This window comes from Balaenoptera musculus, chromosome 13 (genome assembly GCF_009873245.2).
Source record: "Balaenoptera musculus isolate JJ_BM4_2016_0621 chromosome 13, mBalMus1.pri.v3, whole genome shotgun sequence".
Classification (NCBI taxonomy): Eukaryota; Metazoa; Chordata; class Mammalia; order Artiodactyla; family Balaenopteridae; genus Balaenoptera; species Balaenoptera musculus.
This window is the reverse complement of record NC_045797.1, coordinates 60950421-60964954: the sequence shown is the minus strand read 5'-3', so window position 1 is coordinate 60964954 and position 14534 is coordinate 60950421. Positions and strand designations below refer to the sequence as shown.

At 37.4% G+C, this 14534-nt stretch overlaps 1 protein-coding gene across 3 annotated transcripts in view; it reads right to left on the bottom strand.

Moving 5' to 3' along the window:
- Positions 1–14534, bottom strand: part of FEZ2 (fasciculation and elongation protein zeta 2) — a 45014-nt gene that overhangs the window by 19625 nt on the left and 10855 nt on the right. For all 3 annotated transcript variants that reach the window (XR_005022294.1, XM_036872289.1, XM_036872290.1), the window contains exons 3-5: positions 14294–14410; positions 11415–11556; positions 9824–10092 (exon numbers count right to left, since the gene is read on the bottom strand). Coding sequence is in view for 2 of the 3 variants with exons in the window: in XM_036872289.1 (XP_036728184.1) it covers positions 9824–10092; positions 11415–11556; positions 14294–14410 (528 nt within the window). In the remaining variant the exon portion in view is untranslated. The remainder of the gene's footprint in view (positions 1–9823; positions 10093–11414; positions 11557–14293; positions 14411–14534) is intronic.

The window sequence follows — 14534 nt, the reverse complement described above, 5'->3', positions numbered from 1 at the left end:
CGTGGCAAGGACAGGGGAAGGGGTTTACTGAGTTCAGGGCCTCAGTCACATGGTTCATACTGAGAATACTCACGACTGCCTCACGACCATTTGCTTCCCTGGCGTGAGTATGTATTAAAGTCTCAAAATCAGTCATTCTCTGGAAACTTTTCTCAGACGAAACCAGGAACAACAAAGTGTAAACAAGATATAGAAGAAAAAAAAAATCTATAAAAATCTGAAAGACAAAGAAATGAGCCAAGACCTCCATGCCCATCCACAATATGCCTGCACAGAACTTCCAGAGCCATGGGTTCCCTGCACCCACCTCTGTACAACTCTGTACATCCTCACACCAATGTACACTGGTTCTGTGAGCTAAGGCCTGTTGAGCTTTTGTTTACCCATTTATGAAATGGCAGCAACAATAATACCTGCTCTATAAGGTTGCTGTGAGGATTAAATGAAATAATCCACGGGAAGCACTTAGCAGGGTGTTCAACAAATATAAATGTTCAGAAAATGTCTGGGCTGTATTCCCTTCAAAAGGCTAGACCAACATTTGGGACATAACTCCCAAACAGAAATAACCATACCTTTCTGCTTTTCTCCCAAACAGTAAACAACAGTATTTCAAGTTCTCCTCATATAAATAAAATGGCAACTGAGAAATAACCACCCTGATTATAGTCTCTAGCTTAAAAGGACTGAAGACAACACAAGGAAAAGATACTACTGTCTGAGACTGAATCAGCCAGAAAGCTTGAACAGAAAACAAGTAACACTTTTAGGTAATTCAAGGTCTTTCTGAATAATAAAAAGAAAAGAGCTAGAAAATACCACCTAAACTGAAAAGCAACACGGAATCAGATAGAGAGTTGTGGTTTGTTCATTCTTTTCCAGAGTCTTAACCATACCAACTCATTCTCTGCACAGTGTATTCACCAGCTCAACTCATTTCACAGAAAGCAGGATCCAAGACAGGGAAAAGCTAAACTAACCCAGAGGTCAGGAAATTCAGACTATTCCTGCTATCAAACTTTTCTTAGCTTTTCTCTTAAGCTGAGGCCTCACCTGATCCCAGTGGCACAGATCTCTAACTAGCCAGGAAAGCTTTTAAAAATCTCAATATCAAAGCTCAATAACAGAAAAAAAGGTTGGGAAAAGCAATTAGGAAATGCTTTTTCATCTATTTCTGACTCTAATCTATGCTCTCACTCCATTAATATTCTTTATACTCGAGGTTCAAAAGAAAGTAAAATTCAAACATAATTATTGTTCTTTATACATCACATCATTTTTAGTAGTTTGAGTGACATGATTTCAAATACTAATTTATGGAATAGTAGTTAATGTTTTAGTTAAAATTCTTAAAATAATCAAAATACAAAACATGAGAACAGCATAGAATTGAAAGCAATAGTTAAATGTAAAAAAAAAGTAAAAACATTCAAATAATTAGTAAGCTATTACCTAAGATGTAAAAATTGATCTTGCTTGTTTTGACACTTCTTCAAATCAAATAATTTTAATGTGAATGATAAATCAGTTATAAATGCAAATTCTACCAAAAAAATACTTTTTTGAAAAAGATCCAAGTAAGTGAGAAAATATGAGTTACACCAAATCAGATAAATATTTGAACATGTCTTAAATATTGAACTACTAATCTATAAGTTCAATCTCAAAGCAGAAAGATGTGAATGAAGATTTTCAAAGTTAGGAGTTAAATGGACTAGCATCAATTTAAGTTTTTGTATCTGAAGATCTTTTAAGATTTTTATGTAATTTAATCTTAATATGGTAATTAAGTATCAGCAAACATTTTCAAAGCTACTAAAACTAGAGTAAAATAATTAACCCTGGCAGTTTTATAAACTCTTTTCTGATACTTACAGATACTCTAAATATATAATAAGATCACAATTTCCTGGCATATTATGGCTTTTACGTGAATTTGTATCATACTAACAAATAATTAACAAACCTCTCCAAGACATAAAGGAGTCAAGAATAGACTCCTGGGCTTCCTTGGTGGCGCAGTGGTTAAGAATCCGCCTGCCAATGCAGGGGACACGAGTTCGAGCCCTGGTCCGGGAAGATCCCACATGCCACGGAGCAACTAAGCCCGTGAGCCACAACTACTGAGCCTGCGCTCTAGAGCCCGCGAGCCACAACTACTGAGCCCACGTGCCACAACTACTGAAGCCCACGTGCCTACAGCCGGTGCTCCACAACAAGAGAAGCCACTGCAGTGAGACACCCGTGCACCACAACGAAGAGTAGCCCCCGCTCGCCACAACTAGAGAAAGCCCGCGCCCAGCAACAAAGACCCAGTGCAGCCAAAAATAAATAAATAAAATAAATTTATGAATAAATAATAAATTAAAAAAAAAAAAAGAATAGACTCCTGATTTTTATTACAGTAACTGCTGAGTCATAAAAGCTCACTATTACCAGTCTAACACCAAAAAACCATTGCAGAAAACGAATAGTGGATAATGGTAAGATTTCAAAAACTGCTGATAACATATTTCTCTAGGCAATACTACCTTTCAAAAAACAAATTTGTGGGCTTCCCTGGTGGTGCAGTGGTTGAGAATCCGCCTGCCAAAGCAGGGGACACGGGTTCGAGCCCTGGTCCAGGAAGATCCCACATGCTGCGGAGCAACTAGGCCCGTGAGCCACAACTACTGAGCCTGCGCGTCTGGAGCTTGTGCTCCGCAACAGGAGAGGCCGTGACAGTGAGAGGCCCGCACACTGCGATGAAGAGTGGCCCCCACTCGCCACAACTAGAGGAAGCCCTCGCACAGAAACGAAGACCCAACACAGCCAAAAATATATAAATTTAAAAAAAAATTTGTTTCACGTCTAAAATAATTCGTAATTCATAGGTATGAATTATTAAAACAATAAACATGACACAACTAAGTTTCTCTCCACTCTACAATGACTTTCCATTTTATGCCTAACACTAATTTTTAGGAATATTCTTTGAAATAAATAAATGCAGAGAAATACTATCAAAGATCACCAACAAATTATTGTTGAAAATGTGTTAGTATTTACATTCAAGTATGTATAAAGGGCAGACTTTATCCTCTCAACTACCACTACTTAGAAAAGGGGAGGACACAGCCCTTTTCCTCCTTCTCCTCTGCCTTCTTTAAACTACCTTTTATCACTGTGTATAAATACAATGTGCCTGGAGCACTGCCAACATTTTAATTTTTTTCATTTACCCCCAATCTGGGGACAACTGGGCTACCTGCTGACTCTCTTCACCCAGCGTACTGGGCATCTGACACACACAGCACAAAGGGCTGTTGCCAGGTGGGGTGCCTGTGGCACGTGACTTGGAGATGGCTGGTCACCATCTGTGGGCACAACTCAGGCTGCTGGAGGGGCCCTAAGCAAAGGAGTAACTCAACACACTCTTAGGATAAAACAAGGCTACATTTTATAATAAATTTTAGTCACAATATAGTGATCTCTTTATCTTCACAAACTCGCTTAAATGGAGTTTACATCTTTTCTAATTTTTAATTTTATCAAATTTTAGTCTAAATCAGGGGCTGGCAAACTTTTCTATAAAGGGCTAGATAGTAGATATTTTAGATTTGCAGCCCACACAGTCTCTGTCAAAACTATTCAACTCTGTCCTTGTAACACCAAAGCAGTCATAGACTACATGTAAATGAAATGACATAGCTGTGTTCCAATAAAACTTTATTTATAAAACAGGCAGAGGGTTGATTTGGCCCTCAGGCAGTAGTTTGCTTTGCCAATCCCTGGGCTAAATCATCTTTAAAATTCCAAATTGAAAAGAAGGCACAACAACAACAAAAAGCCAGGTCCTTATTATTTTAAAAAGCACCAAATTCAAATAGTTGTGCCAGAACAATTCCTTCCAGGCTTATTGCTAGCATAAATTAGAACAACTTCAGAACAATCTAATAGTAGCTGTCTAAACAAAAATAAATTTCTCTTACCTTAAAGTCAGCTTTGGTCAAGATTAAATGAAAAAATATTACTGGGGCATTTTTGCATGTAAAAGAGAAACAAAATAAGTTGACTATTAGTCAGAATATGAGCTAAGTGAGTCATAAAGACAGATGGAGCAATGCATCTGTGAAAGAAAAATATATACAAGAAAGAGCATCTATCATCCAAGCCCTAGCTCCTCCTCATCCTTAAGCAGTTAGCTCGCCAACCCCCAAAAGCAATAAATTAGGATAATATGATTCTTTTTACAATGGAGTCACTGACTGCTAATACCCCAGAAGTTTTCAGAATAAACTTCTTCAGGTTAGATTGAAGGAATTATACATTTTTGCTGGTGGTGAGAGCAACACACTAGAACTCTCTCTTGAAAGTTCAATGTGATATGGACAACAGAAAAGATACTATACATTCCCATCTTTTCAATCCTAGACTTCGAATAAGAAGCCTTACACATGACTTTAATTTACAAACACTGGATTCTAAAGGAGGAAGTACGTCTGTTTTCATCCTTATAAGCTTACTAAGTAAGGTATGATGTTAGGCAGGTAAATACTAATGTCTTTACAACTTCAGATAACTCCAGATGACAACCACTACTAAATTACTTTAATTTTTTAAATTACTAATTTAAAGATAACTGATGTACTTCAACTTGTTCTTCTACTCATGTGAACTGCCACTGAAAGTCAATGACCTGTGAATCTATTTGATATAAACAGAAGACTAGCCAAAAAAAAAAAATCCCTGATAGAACAATAATAATTCAAATACCACAAATCCTCTGGGATTCCATCTCCTTTATAGTGAAGTTTCAATTTAACAAACATGCATTAAGTGAAAAATTAGGTGAGGTGCTGGGGAAACAATGTGAATGAGCCTTTGGGAAGGCGGCACTCTTTTCTAAGGAGAGATTTAAGCGAATGATTACAATAGAATATAGTACTAGGACATAAGAAGTATGTGCACCCTCATAAATAAATAGGAAAAACAACTCAAATGTGATATAACAGGCAATGCACAAAAGAATACAGTCAATAGATCAAAACCTTATTTGCCTATCAGATCAGTATATATGAGAAGGTTTATAATATCCATCATAAGTTGGAGGTTTGGAGAAATGGCCAGTTACTTATGCTGTTACTGGGTAACGTTTATGTAGGACAATTTGAAAAGACTGTTTAAAACTGCATATTCTTTGACCTAAAAATTCCACTGGTTTTAATTTTTTGTCTGAGCAGAGGGTCAGTGCCCCTAACCCCTGATTAGTTCAAGGGTCAACTGTATTGCAGAAAAGGATATCCTTGAGTGTTGTAATTCACTTTTTCTTTCTGAATAAAGACAATATAAGTAGTTTGTTCCTATTAAAAAATAAGTAAACATTTAAAAATAAAAAATAAAAACATATCCACCTATTCCTCTAAACAAAAAATAAAATAAAATAAACTTTAAAAAAAAATTCCACTGGTTTTGGTGAATGAGTAGACTAGTTTCACTGACAAAAGAAATATATAAGGAATAAGTTCACCTTCAGGAAAATGGTAACATTAGTCTGATAAGATAAATTTCGATGCCCGCAAGATATTCAGGGAGAAATGTCTAGTAAACAGTTGGACATATAATAACTAGCATTTACTCAGGATATATGCTAGTCTTACATACATTATTTCATTTAATCCCTCCAAAATTCAAAGGAGTATGTACCCAGTGGCAGGATCATGATTCAAACACAGCTCTTAACCCAAAGTTCTTAATCAATATGCAATTCAGCCTCAATACATTTGGCACCTGGCAGAAAGATCCAAGGTAGAAATACAAATTTGCAAAAAAAAAAAAAAAAAAATCTTTTCTTAACTATTTATTCATCAGGAATTTATTGAGTACCTAATGTGGGACCTGGGTATACCATGAAAATAAAGTTACATTTTCTATCCTTAGGGAACCTAACAGAGACAGACATGAAAACAAAAAATTACAATATGATATGACAGTACTAACAGAAATAGTTAAGAGGAATAATACTAACCCCAGAAGGAGAGAGTTGTCAATTCTGCACTGGAGGAAGAGTCATCTAGAAAAGTTCTAAGAAAGGAAGACACTGCTTGACCATGATTTTGAAGAATGAGTTAAAAAAAAAAAAAAAAAAAAAAACCTCCCAACTAGACAGTGGAAGCAGGAAAGGAGAAGGAGGGCTGCTCTAGGAAAAGGCAGTAGCATAAATAGAAGCATCACGGCCCAAAACAGCATAGTCAGTTCAAAGAAGTGCATGTGGGTCATCAAACCCATTAACAGACAGTGCCCTTCAGCCATTCCAGTCTCTACTCCCCACCCCTGTTTCTCTAGATTTTGAACAGGATAAAGGAGACAGAAAAGTTTTTGAATCTGTTGAGTCTCATTTGCCAAGGAGAAGATCTACTCTGCCAACCTCCCCTCCAAACAGAGAACTGGAGAGGGACAGAACAGCCTGCCCTGCCAATCAGAAGGGGCAGTGACACAGTGACCACCCCTTCGAAAACAGCTCCCCACAGCACTGATAATAACCTTACCAAGCCTTTCGTTTTCTCTGTGGCATTTATTACTACCTGAAGTTACACTGTCTATTCATTCTTTTCTTTGTTTAGCGCCTGTCTCCCTCATTAGAATGTAAGCTCCAAGAGGCCCGGGGCCTTGCCTATTTTATTCACCATTGTATCTTCAGTGTCTGGCACAAGAAAGACACTCTGCAAGTATTTACTGAATGAAGAGCTTTATCTTATCCAACATATAACAGATTACTTTAAAAATTAAAACAAATCAACATTTCACTTTTATAATACTCAGTATTTTATTTGATATTTATAAATAGCATCCCTAAGCCCCCTAAATTTTTTTCTCACTGCAGCAAATGTTTCAAACAAAGTATGTCTCCAAAATGAACACCTAAAGAGTTTAACTCAGTTCTATTCACACGCAGGTATTTCATTACAGTATCTCTGGACCTAAGAGAACAAGCTAGCAATGATGGATAAAGTGTGATACCAACTACAAATTGATGTTTTGTTTCAAAGAAATATGCTAAGGAAAAATGGCAGGAAGCTATTCCATGCTTAAGGAAAAAGTACAAGTCCTGCTAATAAAACATATCTAAGGTAGAAAGAAAAAAGTGACCAATGTTATTAGAAAACAGGTAAGGCACGATATCACCAATTCTTAGAAATTAGTATCACTGATAATAGCTAACTCATAGAGATCAGGCCTTGCCAAAACTGTATATTATACAAAAGGTCTGGAAAGGAAGTTATCTTGGAATCTGTTTAGCCAACTGGCCAGTTCACTTTAAGGTTCTTTTGAGCCACCAACCACTATTTTCAGAATCATAGGTTTCAGGCTCCTTGTGTCACAAATGGAATGGTCTTTTGCCATCATTTCAGGAGTCAGAAAGGAGGAAACTAGTACTACAAGTTTAGCCATGCCATTACTAGCCTGATTAAAGGTTTTGACACAAATAGCAGATCAGAACTCAAGAAGCAACTTCACAAGTCCAAATATTGTGAAAAAAAAATTTACTGTTCCTATGAATCTATTTCAAGACTAATAAAGGTTCAAATAAGACCTAAATGTTGCCTTGTCAAATCCATTTCTCAATATAAATGCCATGTAAAATTACACAATGAATCCACTCTAACCTTTTTTATATGGGAGTTAGAAAAAGAAGCCCTTAAATGTCTCTAGGGATACATTTATTTTCCTCAGCCAAGTGTTAACAGGAATAAATGGAGGATTTACATGTAATCCCTAAAAGCAGATAGGCAGACATTACCAACCATGCTATGACTTTTTAACTAAGCATTTTATTTAATCACACTTGCATTATAGGGCGATTTAAAGGGTACAATTTTTTAAAAATCTGAGATACAAAATATTGTCCCTAATATTTTAAAGCAAACTTTCCAGGACTGTATATTCAAACAAATGTTTTGGTTTTTGCATGTTTTGGTGGGTTTTTTTTAGTTTGGTGGGTGCTGTCTGTTTTTTTCATTGTAGTCACTAGAAGTGACTAAACACTTTTCCACCAATACTACCATTTCTAAAAAGTATTTTGTTCCACCTATCTGGCAACTTTTGCAAAGTCAGTTTATAAACTGTCTTTTCTATGTACAAACGACATTACACTAAGAAAATGTGCATTTACTCATAGGCCAAAAACAGCATAATGAATGGGCTAAATTGTAAGATTCTTTTTGTTTGTATTAACTCTCATTGGTGGCTCAGCACCCCAGAACTGCACTGTCTGTCCTCAATTCCATCAGAGTCTGATTAATGAGATCTATTTCTCTGATAAGTATTCTTTAGAAAAAAGTGAATCAAGACTTAGTCAAAGACAGAACTTTTATAATTGCAAACCATATAACAGCCAGTCTGTGATGATCTGCATTACCATGTTATCAATATTATGAATTTAAAAAGTACACTCCCTTTAGAAAAATGAATCCCTTTGCCCATCCAGAGCTCTCCCGGGTCTATCTGGGGTCTGCTAACAGACTGGGGTCGACAACTGCACTACAACCTTCAGAAAGGCCTTTGGATTGGAACTGAGTCCCAGGATGTGCCCTGGGAGGAGTTGTTCAGCAGGTTTCAAAGCCTCTGTCAGGCCCCTCCACCTCTGAAAGATAAAGGCCCTGAATTCCTGTAAGGCTCAAGATGGAGATTTCGAAGTCCCTGGTCTTAGCATTTGGACAGACCTGTTGTTAGCTCTTGGTAGTAGTGCGTGATATTGCATTTGGGCAGAGGCAAGTTCTCAGCCCAGGCCCCAATTCTCTATGGGCAACATTCTGTTATTGAGCACTCGAATATGTGGTTTACAAAATTAAAATCCCAGTGTTCTTACCAAAAAAAAAAAAAAAAAAAAAAAAGGGTTTCTCTCCTTTTATTTTACTCTAAAAATAAAACCAACACTTCTTCACATACAAACAAGATAAAGGTGACAAGGTACAAGGTCTCAACTGATCAAAGAATAATGAAATGGCCATAAGACCAATAAGGAAATGCATCTCAAATACTTAACAAAGGTACAAGGTCTCAACTGATCAAAGAATAATGAAATGGCCATAAGACCAATAAGGAAATGCATCTCAAATACTTAACAGTTAATGTTTATAATGAAATTTAATCAAGTGAAGTTAACAGGACATCTTAAGAAAAATGAAAAGCAGAAAACAAAAAACTTCATACCAAGAGTCAAAGATTCAAATATCCTAAAGTTGTTTTCACCAGTCAGTAATATTCTAGTCTGCCAAATACTAGGCCAAATGGCCGATGTCATGTAACTGCCTCTAACATCCTCACATTCCAACTTCACTCATCAATCAGGAGGAAATGGTTTACAAGTCAACCTATGCTTTTAGGTTCAGCACAGTTCAGCTACCTCTAAAAGCACCCCTTTTTTTCCTACTATACAACTCACAAGAGATAAGCAAAAACAAGAAAGCAATACCATTCATTTGCCCACCAGCCGAACATAAATCACCCCTATTAACATTATGATGTATTGAAATGGTCACCTGCTAAAGCTTCTTTTTCTTTCAAACATTCTCCTTTATTCCCCCTCTTCCTTCCACTTACCTCCCTCCTAAATATTTCAGCATTGAATTATCCAGATAACCATTATACACTCACCAAGAAAACACCTTTCTGAAGGAGCAGAGCACAGTGGCATTCTTGAACAGAATCCCTTTAGCTCTCTGGTGAGAAGCACCCCTACTCCTGTATGCATGGGCCCTGCCCGCCTCTGCTGGTCCGAAGCACTGGAATGACCACTGAGGCCGTTTCCAGTGTGCGATGTTACCTGCAAAACATCACTTACTGTGCCGGGCAGGTGACTTCTCTCGTTCTTCCCATTCTGAGAGCTGCTGTTCTTGAGTTTCTTTTTCTTTTTGGCTGTTTCTTTGTGCTCTTTCTGTTTGTTCTGCACTTCAATGAGAACTGAAATAAAGCTGTTCTTCACTTCCTTTTCAAACTCCAGTTCATCTCGCAGGGCCAGCTGCTGTACCAGCTCTTCAGAGTACTCCTTGATGGCCGTCTCAATTTCTTCCAGCAGTTCATTTAATTCAGATACAGACAGCCTTTTCACTCCTATGACCAAAAAGCAAAGCACAGCAGACACTAAGACCAAAATGTTTCAAGGCAGCACAACAAGGTGTTTAATGCCAAAGAGCAAAAAATCATATTCTAAGTAATTAAATTGTTCATGATCTTCTCAGACTCCTCAAACTTCTGGTGGGCAGGTCTGAGTAGAGGTAGGTGGGCAAAGTTACTTCTCAAATGGCTGAGAAGAAAAGTATAACAAAATTTTTTTACTTGTCTAAAAATCAGTAAAGCAATTATACTCCAATAAAGATGTTAAAAAAAAAAAATCATTCCATGAATAGTAGTTCAGTCAAGACTTAATAAGCTTGTAAAAGAAAAAGAACAAACACAAAAGCAGAGGAAGGGTACAGAAAATACCTGCTGACAAGAAATCACAAGCAACTTAGCAGGGCTCTGGGACACCACTGAAGAGAAGAGAAGGCAATTTGAAAGAATTAAGCTAAATACATATTTTTTTTTAATTTTCATTGGAGTATAGTTGCACTTTTTTTTTTTTTTTTTGTCGTAACGCGCAGCATATGGGATCTTAGTTCCCTGACCAGGGATCAAATTCGCACCCCCTGCGTTGGAAGGCGGAGTCTTAACCACTGGACCACCAGGGAAGTCCTGGAGTATAGTTGCTTTACAATGTTGTGTTAAGCTAAATACATATTTAAACACATATGCCCCAATGTGTGAGTTTTATTGAGAATTGGGAAGATGAAGGGAAGAATATTCCCTGAAACCCCCTTTCAGTTTTTTCTCAGCACTTCCCTTTATGTGAGAGGACATCATTGACGTTCTAACCCTCAGTACCTCAGAATATGACTGTATTTGGAGATAGGGTCTTCAAAGAGATAATTAAGTTAAAATGAAACCATTAGGGTGGGCCCTAATCCAATGTGACTGATGCCCTTAAAAATGAGAAGATTAGGACACAGATACACACAGGAAAGTCCATGTGAGGACAGAAGGAAGAGGCCTCAGAAGAAATGAGACCTGCTAACACCTTGATCTCGGACTTCTAGCCTCCAGAACTGTAAGAAACAAATTTCTGTGGTTTAAGTCGCCCGGCCTGTGATACTTTGTTAGAGCAGCCCAAGCAGACAAATACAGTATTCAAAGGTGAGTATGACACAGTCCCTGAGCAATGATGAATATATGCCCCGAGTAGGCAGGGGCATATATTATATATACCCTTCCCCTGGAAGGCAGGGGAAGGGTATATAACACAGCCTGTGAGAGCCAAAGACTTCTGGAGATGGTCCCACTACATGGCTGAGGTATACAAAAGCACAAAGAGTACTGATTTAAGTCAGGCTTCTTACTCTCTTCATAACTGCTTGTACTAGACCTCTTAAGAGTTTGAATTTCCTGGGAAAGCATTGAAAGCCGATCTGACTGGGTGGGTGTTTCATCATCTTCTGGGTCTGGTGACTCCTGCATCATTTCTTCGATTTCTTCAATCACCTTCCAAAATACATAAACCACTGTTAATTAAACACACATAGGAAAAATGACCCAGCTGTAACACGGCACTCATCTGACGCAACCACAGTAGAAGTACACTAAATTCTCCATTAACCAACAGTGTGCAGGAGTCGGTGTTCTCAATAACAAAAATTGACTGTAAGAGTACACATGGTTTACCAAAAAAAAAAAAAGTTACAATATACTAAACAGAAAAATAAACAAAATATGATTTAATATGTCCATCAGGATTCAGTAGGCCCTATCAGATCTCATAATGTCTGAGAAATGGTGCTACAAACACACATATAATCTACTTCAGACATGCCAGAACCAGATCATAGTCATAGTTAAAAGAAAGCAAGTGACAGAAGATTTACCATATACCACATCCAAGTGCTCAATCTAAAGCTATTTAATAAAATTGACATAAAATTTAGAAAATACAACAGTGTAAAAAAATTTTTATGTAAAGCAAGAAATTACCTCTATGGTAGCAAAATTTTCCCTTAACAGCAGAAAAAGAATTTCATATATTAATTCACTGGAAGATAAAGGTATATTTAAAAATTACTTTAAATGTAGAAGTTTAAAGAGGAAAAAAAAGCTACACGAAAGCAGGAAAATTTCAGAAATATATCTGCTTTTGAAACAATGATCCACTGTCATATACTGTGTTGCTAAAATCTTACAGCAGTTTCTTGTCCTGTTCCAAATTCCAGAAGTTGAGAAGGATATAGAACTCAGTGAAATTGGCTATTTACAATAGCCAAAACATGGAAGCAACCTAAGTGTCCATCAACAGATAAATGGGTAAAGAAGATGTGGTACATATATACAATGGAATACTACTCAGCCATAAAAAAAGAATGAAATAATGCCATTTGCAGTAACATGGATGGACCTAGAGATTATCACATTAAGTGAAGTAAGTCAGAGAAAGACAAATATTATATGATATCACTCATATGTGGAACCTAAAAAATAGTACAAATGAACTTATTTACAAAACAGACTCACAGACACAGAATACAAACTTATGGTTACCGAAGGGGAAGGGGAGGGGGAAGGATAAATTAGGAGTATGGGATTAACAGATGCACACTACCATATATATATAAACTAGATAAACAAGGATTTACTGTATAGCACAGGGAACTATATTCAATATATAGTAATAAATTATAGTGGAAAAGAATCTAAAGATACAGATATATACATACATATATAAACAAATCATTTTGCTGTATACCTGAAACTAACACAATATTGTAAATCAACTATACTTCAATAAAAATAAAAATAATTTTTTTAAAAAAATGGACCTAAGAGTTTAAAAAAACTATTTAAAAAAATACAATATGAATCATCAAGCCTAACGTATAACACTTAGTACTAAGGAAAAACAGGTAAACCTGAGCGAGTGGGGATTATGCTAATTAGTAAGAAGAGTTTCCAAAACAGGCATTTTAAACAGGAAAATGAAACACTGAAAGATGCTACAGAATCTGTTTCTCTCCGTCCTTTTTTTTTTTTTTTAATTTATTACTTATTTATGGCTGCGTTGGGGTCTTCGTTGCTGCGCACAGGCTTTCTCTAGTTGTGGCAAGTGGGGGCTACTCTTCATTGCGGTGCGCGGGCTTCTCGTTGCGTTGGCTTCTCTTGTTGTGGAGCATGGGCTCTAGGCACGCGGGCTTCAGTAGTTATGGCTCATGGGCTCAGTAGTTGTGGCTCGCAGGCTTAGTTGCTCCGTGGCATGTGGGATCTTCCCAGACCAGGGCTCAAACCCGTGTCCCCTACATTGGCAGGCGGATTCTTAATCACTGCGCCACCAGGGAAGTCCTCTCAGTATTAAAAGCAGAGATAGCTTATGGTTTTCAGGCAGAGTACGGAGGAGACAATGAACTTTCCCTGGAATATCAGGCTGTACCGCACTCAGCCCTCTAACTTACTATCTTGTTTTTTAAGCACCATGCTCTTTCCAAGCTTCGGACAATCCAACCACAAATATGACTAAGAGGAGCATCAAAATGACACATTTTTAACGTACTCCTCCCAATCTTGCCACAATATCTCTCTTTACCGGCCTTGTCTTTCCAGCCTAAAAACACAGTGTGGTAGAACTCACAGTCCCAGTAGCCGTGGAACACTTGACTTCAGGAAGAAGCTCTTGCACCGCAGTTTGACAATACAGCAGAAGTGGGAAGAGTATTTAGAAAATGAGAAAGCTGATTCAACTGGTTTTAAATGAATACACGGTTGACATTATTAGAGCATTCCACAGGACTAATGCTCACTTCTTTCCTGGGTACACAATAAAGACTTCTAATAAGTGCTAATGATTTCTACATAGGTTTTAGAGAAACTAGATAATTTCTGCACAGATATAGTTTGCCCATGTCTGGTTAAATGTAAAGAAAGAAGAAAATTCACAGGATTTTTTCTGATTCCAGTGTAAGTAATAACCCTCTTTTAAAGTAACCCACTGTACTGCTTTAACAATGCTTATCTTGGAAAACTGCATATATTGAAAAATCTTCCCAACTAACATAATCCAGCTGCTTCAGATTACATCATATACTTTCTTCTTTCCTCAGGAGAAAACTGTTAAGCCTGTATTACCAGAAAATACAATAGAAATAAGTAAATTCCAACACCCCATCACTTATGGCCACAATAAGAAATCGTTTTTCAGGCGAGGATCCCTTCCCTTGATGGATGGGATTCTCCTTTGTACCTGGTCTGCCGTGAAGAGGGGCTCGTCGTTAACGCAAGAGACGATGATTGAATGCATATCCAGCTGTTCTCTCAGCTCCTCATCGTCTGAGGTATCAAAGAGCAAGCTGTCACTCGTCTAAAAACAAAAACTACCCACTGTTAAGAGGAGGACATTCTGATCACAACAAAGTCGAAGCATCTGGGTAAAGGAGGCTGCAGAGGGAAGCATCTGCTGAGAGCTTCAAAAGGCAGATATTATT